This window comes from Balaenoptera borealis, assembly GCF_965194805.1.
Source record: "Balaenoptera borealis genome assembly, chromosome: 13".
Lineage (NCBI taxonomy): Eukaryota > Metazoa > Chordata > Mammalia > Artiodactyla > Balaenopteridae > Balaenoptera > Balaenoptera borealis.
Window position 1 is genome coordinate 18,267,651 of NC_138870.1, and position 23,306 is coordinate 18,290,956.

The 23,306-nt window shown below is 38.4% G+C and overlaps 2 protein-coding genes and 1 long non-coding RNA gene across 3 annotated transcripts in view; 2 read left to right on the plus strand and 1 right to left on the minus strand.

The window, feature by feature from the left end:
- On the plus strand, positions 1-12,610 carry GOLT1B (golgi transport 1B). The gene is made up of 5 exons (XM_082352020.1): positions 1-187; positions 5,294-5,385; positions 6,777-6,955; positions 7,779-7,860; positions 10,079-12,610. The coding sequence occupies exons 1-5, from the start codon at positions 7-9 to the stop codon at positions 10,115-10,117; spliced, it is 573 nt and encodes a 190-aa protein (XP_082208146.1). The 5' UTR covers positions 1-6; the 3' UTR covers positions 10,118-12,610.
- On the minus strand, positions 10,601-20,954 carry LOC309609918. Its single transcript, XR_014233654.1, has 3 exons — positions 20,388-20,954; positions 16,807-17,080; positions 10,601-14,109 (listed from the first exon to the last, which is right to left on the minus strand). It is a non-coding gene; the product is annotated as an uncharacterized lncRNA (long non-coding RNA).
- The window catches only part of SPX (spexin hormone), an 11,341-nt gene continuing 5,130 nt past the window's right edge, over positions 17,096-23,306 (plus strand). Inside the window, exons 1-5 of the mRNA XM_082352035.1 lie at positions 17,096-19,596; positions 20,009-20,089; positions 20,343-20,400; positions 20,895-20,957; positions 22,204-22,287. Of these exons, the coding sequence (XP_082208161.1) occupies positions 19,591-19,596; positions 20,009-20,089; positions 20,343-20,400; positions 20,895-20,957; positions 22,204-22,287 (292 nt within the window). The 5' untranslated portion in view covers positions 17,096-19,590. The remainder of the gene's footprint in view (positions 19,597-20,008; positions 20,090-20,342; positions 20,401-20,894; positions 20,958-22,203; positions 22,288-23,306) is intronic.

The following is a 23,306-nucleotide window of genomic DNA, read 5'->3' on the forward strand; positions in this document are numbered from 1 at the left end:
TAGCCAATGGGAAACGGCTTTGAAATGGGGTGGGGGCGGCTGCGTGTTTCCGGAAGACGTGGCGGCTTTCGCCTGGGCTGTTTCCCGGCTTCGTTCTCTCGACTTTGCTTCACACCCTGGCCGCTCCGAGGTGCTGTCGACGCCGCCCTCACCCCTGCAGCCATGATCTCCTTAACGGACACCCAGAGTAAGTACCTGCTCCGAGGCCCCGCCGCGAGCCCCGGACACCCGTTCCTTGGGCTGGGTCTCGCCCGCCCGCCCCTCCGCCCGCCCGGGTCAATGAATGAAGCTCCGAAATGGGGGCGGCGGCCTGCGAGACATAGCTAGGGCTGCGGGCGTCTGGAGGGCTGCCTGGAGGGACCGAGGGCTGGACTCGCGGTGGCGGACCTGGCCTGGGGGGAGAGTCGGTGGGGTCTGGGGAGACGCCCTAGCTGGGGAGGGGGAGCTTTCGCCGAGCGTCTGTCTCGCACCGTGGTAGCGCAGCTCTCACTCCCAGGGAGATGGGCGCTTTGTTCCCGCGGGTGGCCACGAGAGAAAGTTTGATGCGCTGTGCCCGCGGCCCACTCTTGGGGACATTTCTGCACGTGACATGCTTGGGGTCCTCTACAAGTTACTGCTGGTTGTTTGGGAGGCCGAGTTTTAAATGTCACCTATGATAGGCTGTTTTTGAAAATGTGCTTACGCTTAAATACTTTATTTGCCTTTTGCCACTACTGGAAGCAACCTTTTAAAAGTCCCTTGAAACAACTTCACTTTTCTACCGGCTACTGTCTCCCCAATAGTAAACTCTGTGTTCAGTTAAACGATTTCTTTCGTTAATATTGTATATTGTGCTTTGGTGGCATGTTTTATTATTTTAGCATCTTTCTGCCTGCCACGGAGTTCTCCAGGCCTATCTTATCTCTAAGATTAACATTGCTGTCTGTTTTCATTTTCTATCAATGTAAAATTTACACTTTTCTATCCCTTTTTGTCAATCTTAATAATTTTGTATTTACATTTCTGCCAACCCTATGCTTCCTATCTTTTGATGGTCGTGATAGACTTTTTATCTCACTTTGTTTTATCTGCCACGCCTTTGTTTTTCTTATTCTGAATAACTTACTTGAATTTTAAAGATTTTAAGAACTAAACAGTCTGTTGAAATAAAAATAGAACTTCCTTTAAAAATGCCCTGTTTTAAAGTGGAGTCGTAAGGTTTGGATTCAAATCATGGCTAACTTGAACTTCACCGAGCTGCTAATAACTCCTGCCCACACTGCCACCCGACTCGAGCTCCTTCCCTTCCTCAAATTGGACTGGGTCTGCACCTTGGATGCCCATTTTGGTCTGCCTGTTCTGATCAGAGAAAATATAAGTATAGTCCTTTTTTGTTTGTTTTTTGTGGGATGTTTTGGTTTACTGTTATAATAAAATTAGCCATTTTATATAATTGTATAAAAGCATCTTATTTCAGTTTACCATGTGCTTTTATATAAATCGTTATCCTGAATTCTTTTAAGAGCCCTGTAGAGCAAAGAGGAATATGTCTCTTTTATAAATTAAAGGAGGCTCAAAAGAAATTCAATGTATAATCATGAGGGAAGTGACAGAAACAAGACTTGATCCCAAGTCTGCTGGCTCAAAAACCTTTGTTCTTTTCACGGTACCCTACTAGCATCTAAGAAGACTTGCTATAAAGCTTATGTGAAATCTGTCTTAGAATGGAGAAATTGTTCCATAGCAAAAATAGTTTCAACAGTAGATATTTATCCTTTAGAATTGTGCATTGATTTTTTTTTTTTTTGAGAGAGACTGTGTAGAATATTCAGAGCCTATTTTCTTTATGATGCAGTACTCTGTTCCTCTCAATTGAAACCCAGAATTTAGCAGAATTGTATACATAAATTGCTAGGATTTGTTTCTAATACTACTAATTACTCAGAGGAAGTACTTAATCTCTACATAGTTTTCCTATCTAACTTTCCTATCTTAGTCTGTGATTATTACATAGGTAAATATATGAACTATTTATCCTGTGTGTAGAGATTCTCTTCTACTGAAGTCTTATAGGGACAAGTGCCTGATTTACATCCTTCCAAAAACCGGAACAAGGGGGTTGGGTTAGAATGTGGGCAGAATAGGAAGCAGTCTCCTCACTTCATTAAATTGATGAGGAGGATGAAATTATACTCTTTACTGCTCATTTGTCAAGTGTTTTAGATAAGACAATGGATCAGAACACAAAATGATTAGTGAACCAAAAGCTGTTTGGATTTCAAATGGTGTTTGTGTGTGTGTTTAACTGTAGGGATCAGCCATCATTCAAGTGACTTGCCAAAATTATTCTGGGATCCTGATTCTGGAAGAGAAGTACCAGACCAAGTACTGATCATAGTAAATAGCAATTCATAATTGTTTTAGGGAATTCTATAGTAGCACACCCTACCTCACCCCACCCCAGAAAAAACCCACAAGATTTATTGAGGGGGCTGGAGTGGGGCAGTTCCTGTTGTGCCTCTAAATCTTTACTTCATTATGTCACATTGCCTGAAATTCTACCATGGTGTTCAGTTGAGTTCTTTATTGTGACATTTTTACTTTTTGAAAGGAATGGGCATAGTAAGAAAGACAATGCTGCCTTAAAATGTCTTAAATAAGATATCAAAATGCTAACAGTGATGGTCATTGGATTAAGAATATCTCTCCTTATCACATTTCTACAATAAGCTTTTGATTTTAGATACATTTGTCTTATTAGACTGCTTTTATCAGATTATGCTTTAAAAACACGCACGTGTGTGTGTGTGTGTGTGCGCTCGAGCGGGAATGAAGGTTTGATAGTGCACAGAGGAAGATAAGTTTATTTTACTGGGTATGATTCTGGTGGTGAACGAGCAGCTCCAAGTAGGGCTTTAATAACCAGAGGGCTTGTGAATACATAGGCATAGGCAAGAATGGAATTCTGGAGGGGAGAAAATAACACAGCGAGGTCAGTTTGAGACTTTTGACCCATTCAGATCAGGGACTATTGGGCAATAACATGCTAGTGTCCGTTTTGACAAAAATGTTACAGGCAACCCTCTCTTTCTGTACGACACTGGATAAAGTAGTGGGAATGTTTGGGTTTCCCCTGTGATAGTTGTAAGATGTGGAGCCTGAAGACTGGATTTGAATTCTAGCCGGACTCCACACCACACCCCCGTCCCTCCCTGCACCTGTCCCCCTCCACACGCACATTTGCTGATTCTATGATCAAGGGTGAATTATTAATCTGAGCCTTCAGTTGCCCACATGAAACATGGGGCTGGTGCTACTTTTTAACCCCCCAGTTTTGCTAAAGGAATTATGACATATTTGTATAAACATCTCATTAAGTGTAAAACCATGTACAGACATTGTCCTTTTTCACTGCAGTCAATTTTGTACTGACATCTCCTTAGTTATGTTAGTAACAAGCTAATTATATTAAACCTAAAGATGCTTCTCCCAGAAGTTCAGCCTACTCCAGTGCCCTTGAATTTCATTTAATCAAACATATTTAACCTGGCGAAAAAAACATCCCTAGAATAATGTAATGATGCCTACCTTGCAGTAGTATAGGGAGGATTAAGTTCTATAAGATACGAAAAGCACCTCGTAATGGGCAATTCATGGTAAATTCTCAATACATAGTAGGCATATTGCCATATAGTTTCCTTTCTGATGAACAAACATCTCAAAATGTGTACGTAATCATTAGGACAATTTGTGAAAAGATAGAAATGAGTTGTATTTAAATAATTCAGCTGCCAGTGACTAAATCCTAACTACTAAATAGTTCTTTAATGGAATTTTCCTTGCTCTTTTGTCCATATTTTCCTGTAGGAAATTATGTCTGACACCTAAACAGTTATTTGGTTAAATTCTCCTAAAGCATTTAAGCATGAAGGTATGAGCCTCCAATTTTCATGAGAATTTGTGTCCGTGGAATACACTTACCAGTGTATTTATGGACAGGTACCTGAATTCTTTTAGACTAACTTGCGGAGAACAAGGCAGCTGGAATGGGAGGCAGGAGTTAACTGTAAATTGATGTGAAGGATGTCAAAAAAGGCATAGGATATAAATTTTCAACTCATCATAACATTTTACATGCTTAAATTTTTAAGTAGCTGTGACTTAGATTTTAGCTCTCTGGAGCCGAGGCAAAAAAGTAACAGATCAGAAATCACTACTGTGTATTTAAAATTGTGTTTCCCAAAATATGGCAGTTTCGGTCTGATTTATTATTTTATGCAGATAGTGCTGCTAGGTAAAATAAGGATTGGTGACTGTTTCCTGAAAACAAAACTGAAATAATCAAGGAACTAATTTCGTGGATTGTGCTTTGTGACATTAACAGAGGAGTACAACTGTAACCTTAGAAAGTTAAGACTCTTCAGACATAAAGATAAGTCTAGGGAGTGTAAAGGTAATAAAATATTAGTTTTGTATAAAGAGTAACCATAGACTTAAAAGCTTATACTTTGTCCATCACTCTATACTCAGTACCTAGAACAGTTGCTGGCATTTAGGAGTTGATCAACAATTCTTTGTTTTTGAATGAAAAAGTAAAAACCCAGAATATTAATATTAGGTAAAACAGTCTTCTTTGAAATGTTGGAGAGGTGATTTTTGGACTCTTAGACTAAATATGTGAATGGATGCATAGTTAAGAGAGACTTGTAGAAGATGAATCCATAATAAGCCGTCAAGAAGTTAAAAGTCTGAAACTTAACATTGGAGGAGACGGCTTCTTGACTCTCAAAATCTCTCCTGTTGTCATTGTGAGAAGCAGTCTGTGCTGACCTCCCATAGCATTTCCAGTGGGTTAAGGAAGGAATTCGTTTTCAGAAGGGAAAGAAGGAACTGCAGATATTGTGCATACAAATACTAGTCATGGAATATGAAAGGAGAAAAGGAGACAAAAGTGAACCCACATACTTATGTCTGATGCCAGAAGGGCTCTTGGGAGAGAAAAAATAATATAACCAAAGGTTTAGAGTCCTGATTTGTCTTTCTCTATTATGGGTATGTTTGTGAGAAATGCTCTCTCTCATATAAGGATTAGAAATTCCCATTCATATTTTAAATTTTGGGAGTAATTTTCTGTTGTTAATTTAATTTGTTCTGGATCTTAATGAATGTCATTATAAGTCAACCTGCAATGTTGGGGTCCTATTTCCTTATATCAGTCAAAAGAAAAACTGAAAATTTTTTCTTGCTTAGTTTACGAGGATCTTAATGTAACTTTACTTTTGCTTTACCCTTAACCATATAACTTATATTGCAGAAATTGGAATGGGATTAACAGGATTTGGAGTGTTTTTCCTGTTCTTTGGAATGATTCTCTTTTTTGACAAAGCACTACTGGCTATTGGAAATGTGAGTTTTTCAATATATATTTTAACTAAATTCATAAGGAAATTTTAACTACTAATGAATTATTGCCTGCTATGAAATTGGGGGGAAATAATTCACTGTTACTCATGTGAAGACTCCTGTTACATTCTCTGATTTCATCAGGGGTGAAACCTGTCAGCTTTCTGTTTAAATAAAAGATAAATGCTTAATGAAGTTTTCTAATTCCATAACTGCTCTGTTAAGTGTTTGATATGTGATTTACAATAGATTAAATCAAGACTGCCTCAAATAGTTCAAAATAGATGACTTGATAGCCCCGTGTCTTGGTAAGTTTGTTAATGTTTTGACTTTACACATCTGAGATTTAACATTTGCTTAAATAGCATAAAATGAACAGAATTTTAAAAACTACTTAAACCTTTAAAAAATATATTAATAGTTGACCTGCTAAAAAAGGTGTGTATATTGTTTATTTGGAATGTGTACTCTGTTGTGCATGTGTGAAGGCTGTGCAAGAGTTCTAGAAATAAATAATAACCCTTCTAAGAGGGCAATAAAGTCACTGAATAGCGATAAAATATTTTTGAAGTGTATGTTAACATTGGGCTTTTAATTGGACATTGGAAAATATAAAGGGTAACAATTGTTCAAAATTAATGTTTTAAACAATAATATAAACAGCATTGGTATCTCAGAATGTGAAGCTTAACCAATAGGCTTAATAAACATTTTTGTGAAATATTTTTCACTGAAGAATGGTTATGAAGAAAGGCAAGTGTTTGGGAATAAAACCTGGGAAAACGCAGGCTTTTAGTCAATCACCATCTCTTGTCCATTGTCTGAAAACCTACAAACTATAAGTATATTTGAGAATGCATGGCTGTATTTCATTTCTGCTGCTCCCAGATTTCCGGAATTAATAAAACTAGGATCTTCTTGCTGGCTTTGCGTGGTTTCTTCTACTACCAACTGGGCCATGTCAGGTTTTCTCCCGTCCATAGGAACTCCTATCACCCCTGATCAAGTTTTCAGAACCAGGAGTACCTTCGGTTGACATATTTTCGGGCACCTTCCCTCTCTTGCCTTGCCGCTCATCTGCTTGACTAAGCCATCGCCATCTAGCTAAAGCTGGGGAAACCACTGCAGATGCAGATGCCGCTGGGTGACACCTAATCTTTCTTTGTTTCTCTTTTCTTCATATAATCAAGATAGAAGAGGACTGAACAGAGTGGGATACAACTACGGGTTTAACGTGGTTCTGCCTCTTGGTGTGCATTGTAGTTTTCTCTGGCCAGTTGCTCACATTAAAAGCCACATGTCTTTTTTATCATATTCAGCTTTGACCTTACCCCTTCAAACATATGCAGTGCATTTAACTGCTTTTTCTGTGTTACGTTTTCCTCCTCTTCTAGGTTTTATTTGTGGCTGGCTTGGCTTTTGTAATTGGTTTAGAAAGAACATTCAGATTCTTCTTCCAAAAACATAAAATGAAAGCTACAGGATTTTTCCTGGGTGGTGTATTTGTAGTCCTGATTGGTTGGCCTTTGATAGGCATGATCTTCGAAATTTATGGATTCTTTCTCTTGTTCAGGTAAGGCAACCATTTTATTTTATTGTTTCTCTTTCAGTAAACCTTTATGTTAAATAATTATTACAGAAACCCAGATGTGTTTATCAGATGCAGATGATTGCTTATGTCAGGGTATAAATTATTTTATAAAGTATTTTCAATGCAATAAAATTTATTTTGTTGGCATTTTACGGCACTCTCTTTATGTTTGGTATTTTCATCAACCAGACAGTGATTGATAGATAGATAGATAGACAGATAGGTAGGTAGATAGATCGATCGATCCAGCATTTTAATATGTAGACTTGATGCTGTACAGTTACTGTCACTTGATGACACTTTCTTTAGTGCATGTAGATATTAGAAAATTTTGGACCAAATACATTATGGGAGGTTTTGATCAGTTAATATTTTACAAATGCCACTTACCCAGTAAAGAATAGTATGCAATGTGAGAAAATACTTTCAAGTAAGTTGGTTTAATTATTTATTCAAGAAAAGTATATCATTTGTCTTCTATCTGCCAAGCACCATATTGCCCACAGGAAACAAACATTATTAAGTGCCAAATCTGCTTTAGAGAATCTCTCATTTCTAAAATGGGAAATAGACTGTAAAGATACCAGTAGGATGTAATAGTAATGCCATTATAGATGTTTATGCAGAATGTTATGAGCACAACTAAGGAAGGGATCAAATCCAGGGAGAGGTAAGAGATAACTGAATTTTGAAGTCTCTTAAAACATTCAAAACTTTAACAGGATCCTTTCTTTTTACATGGCTAACGGTTCATTTTGGTAATAGAGAACGTGTTCATCCTAAGAACTTTTTTCACCTCTCCCAGGGGCTTCTTTCCTGTGGTTGTTGGATTTATTAGAAGAGTGCCAGTCCTTGGATCACTCTTGAATTTACCTGGAATTAGATCAGTAAGTAATCATATATTTAACAATATGTTTTTCTAAACCATTAAAATAAATGCTCTCTGGGGGGAGGGACAGCTTGGGAGTTTGGGGTTAGCAGATGCAAACTATTATATATAGAATGAGTAAACAACAATGTCCTACTGTATAGCACAGGGAATTATATTCAATATCCTGTGATAAACCATAATGGAAAAGAATATAAAAAAGAATGTGTGTGTGTGTATATATATATGTATATATATATACACACACATACACACACACACACATATATATATGTATAACTGAATCACTTTGCTGTATAGCAGAAATTAATACAACATTGTAAATCAACTATACTTCAATAATTTTTAAAAGTTTTTTAAATAAAATAAAAATTTTAAAGATAAATGCTCTCTGATGCTCTTTTTAGAAATTTGAGGAATTGATACATGATTGATAAGTTTTTTATTATGATATAAATGGTTGCATCGCATAGATCGTGGTTACCATGAATACCAGAGAAAATAATCATTGCTAAACCTATAGAACCTGAAATTTGGTTTCACTGTATCCATTTTTAATGTTCTCTCTTTTTTCATGTAACTTGGATTGATATGCTATGCTGCCTTTCTCTTTGAGAGTTCAAGGCACTTTTCAATTAACTTTTATATGATCTCTAATTTTAGAAGCGATAATATAAAAGGACATCATTATTTCTTACAAATATTTTCTCTCTTAGACTGTATCACCAAATGGAGTGCTTTAAGACAAATAAAGCACTGTGATACTGGGAGTCAAATGATAAAATTCCATTCCTAGCTCTGTCCACAGTTAGAACAGTCTTGTCAAATCTTTTTCTCCAGGGTGGGCAATCAGCTTCTTAAAGTTGTTTGCAGACTTTTGTAGATGCTTCTAGAGAGGTAGTTCATAGCATTTATTGAATTCTCAAAGAGCTGAAGGATGGCTTACCCACTAAAAATAGGTACCACTATAAGCCTAATGTCATTTCCATCCTCAAATCAGAACCTTGCAGCCCAGATAACCTAGACATTTTTTGAAGTTACCTTTGGAGATACAATGTTGTGCTTTCTCTCCACCTAAATTTACCATAAAATTCTAATGAATCCATGAGTGCTTTGAGAGCAACTTTTAGTTTCAGTGTGCCAATCACCTATTTGCGATAATATAAGATGCTAGAACCTAGGCTTATAGGGGTATATCCTGATTTCATTTGCATTAATCCCCAAAACTCATACAGTAGTCAATGTTGTTTATACTTAGAATGTCTTTTGAATGTACTACAACTTCTAGTTATAGAGCTGTAATCATTAATCATGTCCTTAATTTAAGGATTCTTCAGTATTTGCATAAATGGACATCCAATACTATAAATGATGTTTCCTATTATTATTACTTCATTGTAATAAATGCTTAAGTAAAAATGTGAATAATGAAATGAAAGAAAGGGTTAGATGATTGCTAGATTTTGATAGTGTTATATAATCACTTGGGTTATGTAACTTTTAATATCTTCACTAATTACTTTGTTTCAACATCTGTTTGCATCACCATCTGGAATGCTGAAGAAAGCCCAATTGCTTTATATTTGGGGTGGAGTAACCAAAGTAAATAACCACTTACATTAATGTGTGTTAAAACTTATGTTCCATAATTATCGATTTATGCTTGCATCATTAAGTCTCTTTTTAATGTCATTGCCACTTTCAGTCTGAAGTCCAGAATACACATTTAAAGTATTTTTAGTCAGTAGCTGTTGTTAATTATTGAACTTAATGGAGCTAAATCTGTTTGTTCAAAGACTACATAGGCCCAGAAGAGATCCACAATAATGGTCAGTTGAAATATCTTATTGGGTTCATTAATGCATGGATGGCTGACATTTCAGCTTTTTATTTTTTTACTTTTTTTGTTGAGCTAGCAGCGTTAACTTCATCTTATCCAATTTTTTTATTCATTGCGTTGTGTTTCTTGTATTGCACCCTTAAAGTCATATGTGTAACATGTCATGCAGAAACAACTTATAGAAAAAAAAATTTTTTTATATACACTTTTGTGTCAGAAGATGGTGGTGAGTAGTACTGGATTAATCGTTGTCAGTCATACCTTAAATTTCCACAAATCTTATAAAGCTGGGTTTTTTAATCCACATTTGAAGTGTTGATGTAATATTTTATAGTGCTCTAGGCTTTCATTTAATTATCTGTTTTTCTTCTTGCAGTTTGTAGATAAAGTCGGAGAAAGCAACAATATGGTATAACAACAAGTGAATTGAAGACTCATTTAAAATATTGTATTATTTATAAATCCTTTGAAGAATATTCAGCACAAAATTAAATTACATGAAATAGCTTGTAATGTTCCTTACAGAAGTTTAAAACGTATAGCCTACAGAGTAGCAACAGCAGTTAACAAAGAAGCAGTGAAAACAGACTTCTAACCAAGTCATCTAAGAAGTCAGCAAGCAAACCGAAGGAGATGAAATCTATGTTACAATGCATATTGAAACTCTTGAAGGGGATTCTTACTGTTTTTCCACAATGTGTGAAACACAGCCATCCTTAGAGAACTATAGTGCCTGTTTCTTTTCTTTTTTTTTTTGAAGATGCAAGCACACCCATAGGCATTTGCTTTTTAGAACTGTAATGTCCTCTGCAACAGCGAAAATATTTCCAGTTGCACTGTGTCTCTGAAAGTGATGCATGAGTTAGATTGGATTATGTCATCGTAATATATTAAAACCAGGAAAACCCAGTGTCGATGTATGAATCACTTTTTTTCTTTTTTTTATTTTGGTAAACGTACGGTTAAAATAAAACTTTTGTGGTTCTTCTGAATCTTAATATTTTAAAGCCAGATGGAAATCTGAACTAGATATTCTTTGTTGGAATATGCAAAGGTCATTCTTTACTAGCTTGTAGCTTCTAAGCTATAGCTGACTCAGCACTTTTTCTTTCAGGAACACATTCTGGAAGTCCTCATACTTCTTGGGACTCTCACGTGAGCATCTTTATCTTTCATGACATGTAAGCATTTAACAAAAAAAGCATTCTTGGTGATGAAGGAGTCCGTTACATAGCTCATTGCATTGAATAGTTTGTTATTTAAGATACTACGTGATGCAACCCAAATGGATAGTCCCATGTTGTGATCCAGTTTTTCTTTTTCTTTTCTTTTTTAAATTTTAGCAGTGATTTATTATTTTGCTTTTCATAAAATAACTACTGGTAATATTTACTTTAGGATGTACCGTGTTAAAAGGTTAAACTTAACAGCTATTTTTTAAGGGCTATTTACATAAGCCAAGTTTTCCCTTATTTTCAGCTTTTTCATAACATAAAAATCAATATGCATAATGTGTGTTTCATATGATCACTCTTCATTTGAGTTCATGGAGAGAATATCTGAGTTCACATACTAAATTATTTTACTGTAATTAAACTGGCTATAGTTCTGAAAAACATGACACTACAAAAATGATGTGTTGTCTTCTCTACTGTTGCTGCTTGACAGGCAGTAGGAAACAGTAGTTGTTTCTTCATTAGTAGTTTTCCAAGGTGGCACCCTTTTGGTAGATGTAGGAAGACATTTCAAGAGTCATAGTACTATTTGTTTTACCACTAATGATTATACTATTTACTCTTTTTTTTTTTTAACAGTTGCAAAGCTTTTTAATGTATAAAATCATAATTGAAATTTGTGATTTTTATTGACAAATGTGTCTACAAAATATATTACAGCCTATGTTATTTTTAGTTAAATCTCTTGATGCACAGAGAAGTCCCAACCTTGCTCATCTAAAGAAGGAAGGACTTGGTAGATAGTCTAATGGTTCAGCCTTGTGGATTACTGTCTTTCTGGTACTGGCATTTGACTTATAATCTGTGAAAACAGATGATATTGACAAAATGAGACTCCTACCTCAATAGTTCATGGAATAATAAGAAACCTAGTGTTGTGTCTAATGTTCTTCAAAAAAGTAATATCCTCACTTGGAGAGTGTCAAATATATACATATTTTGGGGATTGACTTATACAAGTTGCCCTGTAGGACTCTGTTATACATATTTTTGACTGACCCATATTATTTACAGTGGTTAGATAATTCTACCTTTTTAAAGCAAGAACAGTATCTGTTAATGTATGGAACATCTGTATTATTTAGCTCCTTTGTAGACATGAATTTCTATCAAAATGTTCTTTGCACTGTAACAGAGATCTCTTTTTCAGCAATCTTATTTCAGAAAGCATTATTAGAAATGTGTAAAGGATGTGATAATCTCCCAGTCCTTAGTAAGAGTGAGAGGCTTGGAGCAGTTTTCAGTTTTAAATGAGTCCACAGTTTATCTCAAATGTGAGTTTGGGACTGCTTGGCAGCACTGTATGTTTCTTATTCAGAACCATTGATGAGGCTCTATTTTTAAACATACTTGTCTTCTGACAGAAAGGACTGTACATCATATTGTTTCTTCCTTTCCAATATTAGTCTTCTGTCTTTGTGACAAAAAACATACTCTGATTATTGCTATAAAGATGGAGGAGAAGGTCTAATACTACTTAGCCTTAAGTGTCTCTGGCATTGTTCAAATGTATTTTCTGTAACAGAAACCTATTTGGAATGTTTTCTTTTTCCCCTTATAAATTGTAATTCCTGGAATACTGCTGCTTTTAAAAGTCTCACAGATTATATGATCTAACAATTGAATATTGTAAATACACTTGTCTTCTCAATAAAAGGGTACTTTTCTATTAACTGGTGGTTGTCTCAACTTGGGCTGCTATAACAAAATTCCATAGACTGGCTTACACAACAGATGTTTATTTCTCATGGTTCTGCATCCTGGGAAGTCCAAAATGAAGGTGCTGGCAGATTCAGTTCCTGGAGCGGGCCCTCTTCCTGGCTTGCCGACAGCTGCCTTCTCACTGTGTCCTCACGTGGCAGAGAAAAAGAGAAGGAACAAGTTCTCATCTCTCTCCTCATAAGGACACTAATCCCTTAATGAGGAGCCCCATCTTGATAACCTCATCTAAACCTAATTACCTCCCAAAGGCCCACCCCCAAATACCATGACGTTGGGGGTTAGGGTTTCAACATATGAATTTGGAGGGAACACATTCAATCCATAACAATGGTCAGATGTATTTTTATTAAGAAATTCTAAAACTTTAGCATTGCACAATAACCCACCTCGTGTTTTGTGGGTTTTTCTAACATCTTTATTGGAGTATAATTGCTTTACAATGGTGTGTTTGTTTCTGCTTTATAACAAAGTGAATTAACTATACATATACATATATCCCCATATCGCCTCCCTCTTGCGTCTCCCTCCCATCCTCCCTATCCCACCCCTCTAGGTGATCACAAAGCACCGAGCTCGTCTCCCTGTGCTATGCAACTGCTTCCCACTAGCTATCTATTTTACGTTTGGTAGTGTGTATATGTCCATGCCACTCTCTCACTTCGTCCCAGCTTACCCTTCCCCCTCCCCGTGTCCTCAAGTCCATTCGCTACGTCTGCATCTTTATTCCTGTCCTGCCCCTAGGTTCTTCAGAACCATTTTTTTTTTTAGATTCCATATATATGTGTCAGCATATGGTATTTGTTTTTCTCTTTCTGACTTAGTTCACTCTGTTTGACAGTCTCTAAGTCCATCCATCTCACTACAGATAACTCAATTTCGTTTCTTTGTATGGCTGAGTAATACTCCATTGTATATATGTGCCACATCTTTATCCATTCATCTGTCGATGGACACTTAGGTTGCTTCCATGACCTGGCTATTGTAAATAGAGCTGCAATGAACATTGTGGTACATGACTCTTTGAATTATGGTTTTCTCAGGGTATATGCCCAGTAGTGGGATTGCTGGGTCATAACCTCGTGTCTTTTAAATTAGCCTTATATGCAGTTTTCTTTTTTTAAAATTTTATTTATTTATTTATTTATGGCTGTGTTGGGTCTTCGTTTCTGTGCGAGGGCTTTCTCTAGTTGCGGCAAGTGGGGGCCACTCTTCATCGCGGTGCACGGGCCTCTCACTATAGCGGCCTCTCTTGTTGCGGAGCACAGGCTCCAGACGCGCAGGCTCAGTAGTTGTGGCTCACAGGCCTAGTCGCTTCGCGGCATGTGGGATCTTCCCAGACCAGGGCTCGAACCCTTGTCCCCTGCATTGGCAGGCAGATTCTCAACCACTGCGCCACCAGGGAAGCCCCAGTTTTCTTTTTTATATAATGGTCACATCTTCCACGTCCAAACTGTTTAAATGTAATCATAAATAGAAATAGACTTCAGGTAAAAAAGTGAGCAGTGAATTTAGAAATTAGTGGAGAAATGCTTAATTTTTTTTTCTCTACATGGAAGGAATATATAATACTTAAGTATTTGTGACTTAAATAAAATCATTTAACGTCTGCAATGTTTTGATCTTATACTTTAGTAAGGCTGAAAACCACTGGCCAAATCTACCAGTTAAGGTACCCAATAAGTATTTGTTGAATCCAATTATTAAACTGCAAGTCTTGACTATTGTCTGGTGAATCTGTTATTAAATACAGTATCCAGCACATCTTTCTAACCTTGTCCTCTGGGCTGAAAGGTTCCAACTTCTGCTCTTCTGCTACTTGTATCCATATAGGAGGTTAGACATAGAAATGGCATCCCCAAATCCTTCATCGACTGACACTTTTTCATGGTCTTACCTTTACCAGGTCTAAGACCTATTAAAAGGTCACCTCTGTTTGACTGACTAAGCCAAAACAGCTGGCCCTTCCTTGTCCTCTCCTAGAACCTGCCAATTGTTTTGTGGTATTTACATGGTTTGCAAAAAGACATTCTTGAAGTTCAAAGCCTTAAGTAAAGGACGGTAAAGACACTGGCCAATGAGTGGGGAGTTTTATTTTAGATAGCAGGCCTTCTCAGTGTCCCTAAATCTCCTCCTAAAACCGGTAGCCCTTTGGGGAAATTACTTCTTCTACCCCTTTGTGAGACAGCTGGCCTATGGGGCTGACTGGCCTTCAGAGAATAAAGCCAAAGTAGGACTTGAACCCAATGACCTCATCATCCTGTACCAAAACCCTCTATTCTGTTATCAGAGAGTAATTTGGATACTTGAGTATCTCAATAGCCATATTGTCCAGGTAATCTTACCCAAGATAGTAGCTGTTTGAGAAAGACAAATATCACGTGATAGCACTTATGTGTGATTTCTAAAAAACTGATACAAACAAACTTAGAACAGAAATAGACTCACAGACGTTGAAAACAAACTTACGGTTACCAAAGCGGAAGGGGGGTGGGTAGGTAAATTAGGAATTTTGGATTAACAAATACACACTACTATGTATAAAATAGATAAACAACAAAGACCTACTGTATAGCATGGAACTATAGTCAATATCTTGAAATAACATATAATGGAAAAGAATCTGAAAAAAAGTTGTATATATATATATAACTGAAATACTTTGCTGTGTACCTGGAACTAACACAACATTGTAAATCAACTATACTTCGATTTAATAATGTATAAATAAAGTTTAAAAATAATTTTTTAAAAAGATAGCTGTTTTCTGTGTGAACACAATAATCACTGACCTTGTAAGAATGCAGTTTAAACTGTGACAGTATTTTTTAAATGGGGCCTGGGCACGCTCCAGTCAACTAGAAGAATTCAGATAACATCAGTGATGCAGGCAAAATGATCTCCATTAAATATGCCTTTAAAAAAAGGTTTTGGATCCAATTTGTCCAGTACCCACTGCCGGGTAATCATATCAGCAGAATAAAATTTACTGGTTTTATGCAACAACTGTTTTTTTCTCAAATAAGTAACTTTTCTTAGCCCATCTCTAGGTTTAGACCTGTAAAAATCTTAAAATATTGTGAATTTAACAAAAACATTTGATTGGGAGTCAATGCCCTTTTAGAACAAACACATTCTGGCATGTTGCTTTTGATAAGACTACAATATTGATAATATGTCAAAGCCATTCTGCTCACTTGTGCATATTATGCTGAAAATGGCAGCTTTGACGTAAAACATCTGTTTGTGAATTCATTAGCGGAACTGTTATAGACAAACCACATTAATTATTTTTTCCTTAAGATTGTAAATGCAAATCACAGTTTGATTGGCAATTTATTTTCCTGTCCCTCTTTCTAAAACCTTTGTGTGTTTTTGGTATGGAGAGGGGGAAAAGACATTTTAGTTGTTTGTTAGGGTAACCTAATAACTGGGTTTCACTTATAAATTCTTTTAAAATATAAACACATGCATAATCTTTCTTCTGTTGCTTTTTTTTTTGGAAGTTGTTACAATCTTTTGAAATTAAATTCTAAAATCCTAAAACCTAATATTTAAAGGAATATTGATTTTCTTTAGATATGGTGATAACCTTTTAGTCCTTAGTTTTTATCTTCCTCCTCTCCTAAAACAGTGGAAAACACTACATTCATGGTTCTGGCTCCTTCTTGCTCTACTTATTCTTTAAAGGGAGTAAATATTCCTCAAGTTTCTACTTACAAACTACTTTCTATATTTCATTCTCATTTACTAACCAGATCTCAGCTTTCTTGGCTGCACATGATCGTCAATTCCAAACATCAAATGCCCAAACCCCCATCTCTCTTAGACAAGTATTTACTGGTAGATAGCATCACCCCTCAAACTTCAGTCCCAAACTAAACTCATCTAGTCCCTCTCCATTATCCGTGATGTTTCTATTGTTAGCCATTCTCCCAGCCATGTAGACTCTAAGTGTTAGTTTTTCTTATCACTTTTTATATCCTGTAAGCTTTACTACTCATAATGTCCAAGGATTAGTAGACTAGCATCCATTAGCATCACTTGGGAGTTTACTACAAATGCAGACTCTCAGGTCCCACCCCAGCTATAATGAATCAGAATGTGCATTTTAACAAGATTCCCAGGTGATTCAAAAGCACATTAATACCTGCGGAGCACTGCTCTAACATTCCGAAGAAAGTGACCACCTCTGTCATCCATGGTACTTTAGCATATGGTGGCCACTCTGGTCCTTGTTCACTGTCTGCCTGTGTATAGAACTGTTTCAACTGGTTATTGACAAATTTGGGTCCTATTCTTCTTGCCTTCCACAAACTCCCTTTTTTGCAGTTCTCTTCCACATCATCAATTTCTCCTTCTCTGCTGATCATCCCCATCAGCATACATGTTCTGCAAATGGTCATCAAAAGAAACCAACACACCTGGTTGATTTAAGCAAAAGAGGACTTTATTAAAAGGACAGTGCAGTTAGTATCACTATTCCGCTAGCACTGGATGCTGGTGTCTGTCACTAGCATTGTAGCCAGTACTGCCCCCACAAACTCAGGCATCCTACAACCAGTGCTGCACCAGAAAGTATTTCTCCTGCTCCCCACTTTCTTCCCTCCCCAGCTCCAGAAGAGTGGGTACATCTGATTGGTGAAACCTGCCTCATGCCCACACTCTACCCGATAGGGAGGCTGGGAAAGAGCGTCTAGCATTTTCAGCTTCTACGATACAAGGAAGATGCTGCCTCCCACCAAGAATCATAATTTATAGTTTAGGGAATTTCCGAAGTTCCCTAAAATTAAAAGGATTCAGATTTGCTGAAAGGCTAAAAAGAAAAAAATAGCCCACTTCCACCACACTCACATATCTTTTCTAAAAATTCATTTTCCTTTCCCCCTTTTGGTGAAATTTCTAAAAAGGTTGTCCACACTTGTCCTTATTTCCTCATATCCTATTCAACCCACCCCAGTCTAGCTTCTATCCTCAAAAGCCATCGTATTCTCAAATCCAGCAGACACTTCTTAGCTCACATCAGTTTAACCTTTCAATGTTATTGGATAGTCTCCCAGCTCCCATGGCCTCATTCTCCTGGAATTTCTTTCTTTCCGACTGCTTCAGTTCAGCTTCCTTTGCTGACTTTCCCTCTGCTCAATCTCTGTAGGTTTGTTCTCAGAGCTCTATCTCTTCCTCTTCTTCTTTTTTTTTTTTTATAAATTTATTTATTTATTTTTGGCTGTGTTGGGTCTTCGTTTCTGTGCGAGGGCTTTCTCTAGTTGTGGTGAGTGGGGGCCACTCTTCATCGCGGTGCGTGGGCCGCTCACTGTCGCGGCCTCTCTTGTTGCGGAGCACATGCTCCAGACGCGCAGGCTCAGTAGTTGTGGCTCACGGGCCTAGTTGCTCCGTGGCATGTGGGATCTTCCCAGACCAGGGCTCGAACCTGTGTCCCCTGCATTGGCAGGCAGATTCTCAACCACTGCACCACCAGGGAAGCCCCTCTTCCTCTTCTTAACTCCATTCACTCCCTAAGTATTTTTTCAATCCCAATTTTTTCCATCCTTAAAATTCTCAAGATTCTTAAATCTGATAATTCCTGCCTTTAGAAAATAATCTATAGGCTGGTGACCTGTTTGCTGAGCTCTAGAGTTTTGCATCTGCAACTGCCTACTTCACATTTCTCCTTGGGATGTCTAGTATACATTTTAATTTTAATATGTCCAAAGACAACTCTTTATTTCCCTCTCTTAACTGCTTCTTTATGAAGTCTCTCCAATTTCAATAAAGAGTTTCATCATTCACCCAGTGATTAAACCAAAAATCTAAGAGTCATCCTTGACTTATTTTTCTTAAACTCTCATATACGGTTTATCCACAAGTCCATGTTTTCTGCCTCCCAAATTCATTACAGCTCTCCATTCCTTGCAAGGACTCCCCTAGTCTAAGCCATCATCATCTTTTGCTTATAACCAAGTTGCCATTTCTTACTCTCCAACCTCAATTTACAGTGTCCTCCCCTGACACCCACACAACTTTGGCTCCATTGGTCTCCTTCCTGTTCTTCAAACAAGCCAAGCTCCTTGCCATCCCAAGATTTTGTATTTTTCTTCTGCCTGAGAATGTCAGCAATATTGATTCCCACCCCAGTTTATCCCATGTCTGACTCCACCTTATCTTTCCAGACCCCCTCTTATTTTTACCTTCCCTAAAGTAGCCCACCACTTACCTTATCACATCATTTTGCTTACTTTTGCTTTATAAAGCATTTAAAAATTCTGTAATTACCTTATTTACCGGTTTGGAGTGTTTTCCCCCTGACTAGAAGATAAACATGATCAAAGCAGAGACTTCTCTTTTTAATACATGGCTGTGTCCCTTGAACTAAAAGGAAGGATGTCTGTTACATAGTAGGCATTCCATAAATATTTGTTAAATAATTGAGTGGATAATTAAGTGAATGAGTCAAATTCCATTGAGATTCCCTAACCTTTTCATTCCTACCCAAATGATTCATCTTTACTCACCGGTGTTAGCTTGATAGCTCGTTAGTTACCCAAGACAAGTTTTCTTACTTTGTTCATTTACTTTTGATTCTGCCTGGGGTTATTAATCATTTTCAATAATAATAATAATAATACTGCCTTGGGAAGCTAATAGGAAAATCAAAGGTCATGATGCTGATATTTTCAGAATATCTCCTGGCTGATGTGGACAGTAAATGATATTCACCCATCAATCATTCCTCTACTTCCTGCAACTGAATCTCCCTGGAGGAGTCATCAGATCCTCTCAATCTTGAAGACTGACAGGAAGTCCCTGTGGACACTAGCTCTATGCAAAATCAGGAGGGATCCTTAACACTAAGATTTAAAAGCCCCACCTTCAGAACAAAATTAGAAAACTCAGAGGTTAAGTTATAGTTATTGCAGCTTCTGGAAAGGTGTAGAGCATGAAGGTAAGTAAAGGTTTTATATACTTGAGATTTCTTAGCTATTTTATAAAAAAGCTGTATAGCTTTTTACCTCTTTTATGTTTAATAAGTGTTTTAGAGGCTAAAGGATAGTTAAACGTTACGCCTTTAAAATATCAGAATCATTTGATTTTACAAAGAAAAAGTTTCACTAATTCACCCAAATCCTCATTTGGGTTAAATAATAAAAATAATATATTTCTAATTAATTTTTTAAGAAAAGAACTCTTTGTGGATTAACTAGACGATAAACTGGGGAATCCCCTTCTGCCCCACCCTCTGAGCGCTAAAACAGAACATAGCAAAGAGTAAGGGATGTGTAATTGTCCAGGCGCCAGGGAAGGAAGCAGAAGATCCTATAGGCACAGAAAAGACTTTCTATGATCTTTTCATACAGGGATTCAGAAGTCTGGTGGTAACAACCTTGGCTCTTTTCCTGGTGTTTTCTTTCATGGGAAATTCCAACAGTGCTCCGCAGGTAATCAAACGCAAAAATTGGGACTCCTTCGTGCGCTGTGTGCCTGCCTGCCTGCCTTCCTTCCTTCCTTCCTTCCTCCCTCCCTCTCTCTTTCTATTTCTTCCCTTCTTTTCCTTCTTTCTTTCCTTCTATCTTCTCCCTCCTTCCTTCCCTTCCCTTTCTTTCTTTCCCTCCCCTCCCTTCTTTTTTTTCCTAATAGTGGGCTGGGCAGCAACGCCTTACTAACTGCTTTCTTCTTCTCGCCGGGTTATAGAGACTCTTTGAGAGAAGGAACTGGACTCCTCAAGCTATGCTCTACCTGAAGGGTGCACGTACGTTCCAAATACTTTGCTCTTCCGACAGCAATAGAGGGAGATCCGTAGGGGTGCATGAATCCGTGGGATAGATGAAGAGCTGTGGGGAGAGAATCCTATCGAGTTTGTTCCCATAAATAATCGAGGTCATCCTGGTCTCAGTTAATCAAGGAGAAAGGTCGGGGGCGCGGGGGGAGGATTATCAGAAATCCTCCACCCTAAACCGGAGGGTTGCTGGCTCCTGCCCAAAGGGAGACTGGGATTTCCGGGGACACACCGCCCCGCCCTGGCTGGTGGGCGAGATCGCCGCTCCCTCCGAAGCGCACTCGGCGGCCCGGGGGCGGGGGGCGTGCGGGCTTCACCCGTGGTTTCCTTCCTCATCCGCGCCGGCGCCCCGACCCCGGCAGTTCCGCGCGCCCCGGACCGGGAGCACCCGGCCCCGCCCGCTCCCGGCCCCGGAACCCCGATCAATCGGGCCGGGAGGGCGCTGAGCCCGTGTCTCGCCTTGGCAGAGGGGCGCCGCTTCATCTCCGACCAGAGCCGGAGGAAGGACCTCGCCGACCGGCCGCCGCCCGGTGAGTGCGCGGGGGTGAGGGGGCCGCGGGCTACAGAAGGCCGCGCAGGACCGGAGGGGCGCGCTCCGCCTCCGGAAAGGCTGGCCCGTGGGCCTTCCCGGGGGAGAGCCGGCCCCGCCCGGCCCCGCTGGCAGCGGCGGAGCGGGGGATCGCAACGCCCCGCCGGGATGGCGATGGGCGGCGGGGGCGGGGTTCCGCTCCCGGGCGTCAGGGTGGATACGAGAGCCGTGCGCCTGCCCCGCCCGAGAAATGGGCCTCCCGTTTAGGGCATGATCTTTACAAGATTTCTCTTAAACGCTGTTGTTGTTGCCAATGTTGTTTTCATCATCATCATCATTATTAAAATAGTGATTTGCCTAAAAACTTCAAACAGCTCTATTATATTACTAAAAACAACTATCAAAAGGTTCAAAACCAGAAATAGTGAAGAAGTGGGGGCCTTTAAGGACGGAGCCAGAGACTATGTTAAGTGATAAACCTTTCCATGCCATTCATTGGATTAAAAAATAACAATACCATTCATTTTGATAAACGTTCAAGACTGTTAAAAATACCAAGTAGACTCATTTTGAAAAATATCAAACACTGTGTTGAGCACATAGGTGCTTATCAAATTTTTGTTTACCTTCTTCAAGCCTGCAGTGTAATTAACCTTTTTTTTACCGTGGGAGGGTAAGTTTTGTTTTCCCACTTCAGCAGCTCCCAAATTAAAAATCATGGTTTGTGTTGAATCAGGATGGTTTGTCTTCTGTCAACTTAGATTTGAAATAGTTCTGAATATTTTGCAGATTCTCCTTCAGTCAAATAATTGACTTACATGTGGCCAAGAATGTAGATTATTTTCTCAAACTGCTTTGGAAGGAACAAGAGAGAAGATAGTCCAGGCTCCAGGCAGGGTCCCATCTAAACCTTTCCGCCCAGACATCCCATTTTAAGCTCTGAGGGGGAAATTTCTCATGGGTTCTTTATCTTAATCCTCCTTGCTTTCATGAAATTCTCTGTAGTATATAGTTTAAATTTTCTTCCATTCCCTGTAATACACCACATAACCAGTTGTAAGCAATGTCTAAGGGAAGTGTGAAATGTTTCAACTTGTAAAAATCATTCTGTGTAAGGGGCTCTTTGCTGAGGGATAACAGAGGTATTTCACAGAGATTTTCTAGTATTATAGCATACTGGAATAGGATTTATCTCTATGAATATTTAAATGCTAATAGAATCTGTATTTATTTTTTCGTTTCTCCAGAAAGACGAAGCCCAAATCCCCAACTACTAACTCTTCCAGAGGCAGTAGCTGTGCTATTGGCTTCCTTGCAGAAACCGCAAGAAGGTATAATTATAGTAACCTCTTTTAACTGCAGGACAGGGAAGCTTTGAGTGCTTTGGGCATTCTGTGTTGAGTACAACAAAGTTGCTTTTATTTATTCAGATTTAAAAAAATAATTAACGGTTGTCCACACCACCAGAAATTCACAGAGACGTTTATTATTTTAAGACTCCCATGTTGCTCATTAAAGTGTTTCCCAAGAATGTAAAAACATTTCCTTGATGAGACTGGGGGATTTCATGTTAATTCCATAATCCATAGCCTATTGGAGCTTTTATTTCTGTTAGAACTCCAGAAAGTCCAACTTCATTATTTTATATTTGAAAAAACTTAGGCCAAAAGAGGTTTAAATAATCGCAAATCCAGTTACTCACTATAAAAGTTTGAACCAAATGGAATAGCTGAAAATCACCATTTTTTACTTACAAACACAGCAGTTTCTTATGGTTCACCCTAAGAGATTGGGCTAGTTCTGATTCTAAGCCTGTGTGATTTGCACTATACTATATATCTTCTTCCATGCCAGGATTAGGTGTGTTCTTCAAATAGAGGCTCTCTATCCATGTAGCATTAAAACCACTAATTGCATTAAGGCATCTTGTACATTAGCCAGGGCTTTGGAGTATAACAGGACTGGGTTCAAATCTTGGCCTTGTTGCTTTACTAGCTGGGTGACCCTGAGCCTTAGTGTCATTACAGGTAAAATGGAATAATGACATCCATGGGCAGGTTGCTCTAAGAGCCAAATGAAACAAAGTACGTACTTTCTATTAGCATTAACAATAGAGGTCATCAAAGCATATTCAACAGATCTAGATTTTTCCCTCTCAAAAATTGTAATGATGCCATATTTATGACATAATTTAAGTGTTAAAATGTATTTAACAAAATACAGTGAGTAGTCTGCTGGTCAAAGCATAGCTGCTGGCCTTGGGCTCTGACACTTGTGCTAGCGGAGAAAGCCTGTGTGCTCCCTGCCTGTTATTGGACGGGCCCCGTCCAATAGGGAGGGGAAGAGAGCA

Bases quoted from the DNA above. Each gene is read 5' to 3' on its own strand.
- GOLT1B (XM_082352020.1), top strand. From the start codon at position 7: ATGGGAAACGGCTTTGAAATGGGGTGGGGGCGGCTGCGTGTTTCCGGA. The intron at 188-5,293 runs GTAAGTACCTGC...CTTATATTGCAG, and splicing joins CTCCTTAACGGACACCCAGA to AAATTGGAATGGGATTAACA. The intron at 5,386-6,776 runs GTGAGTTTTTCA...CTCCTCTTCTAG, and splicing joins CACTACTGGCTATTGGAAAT to GTTTTATTTGTGGCTGGCTT.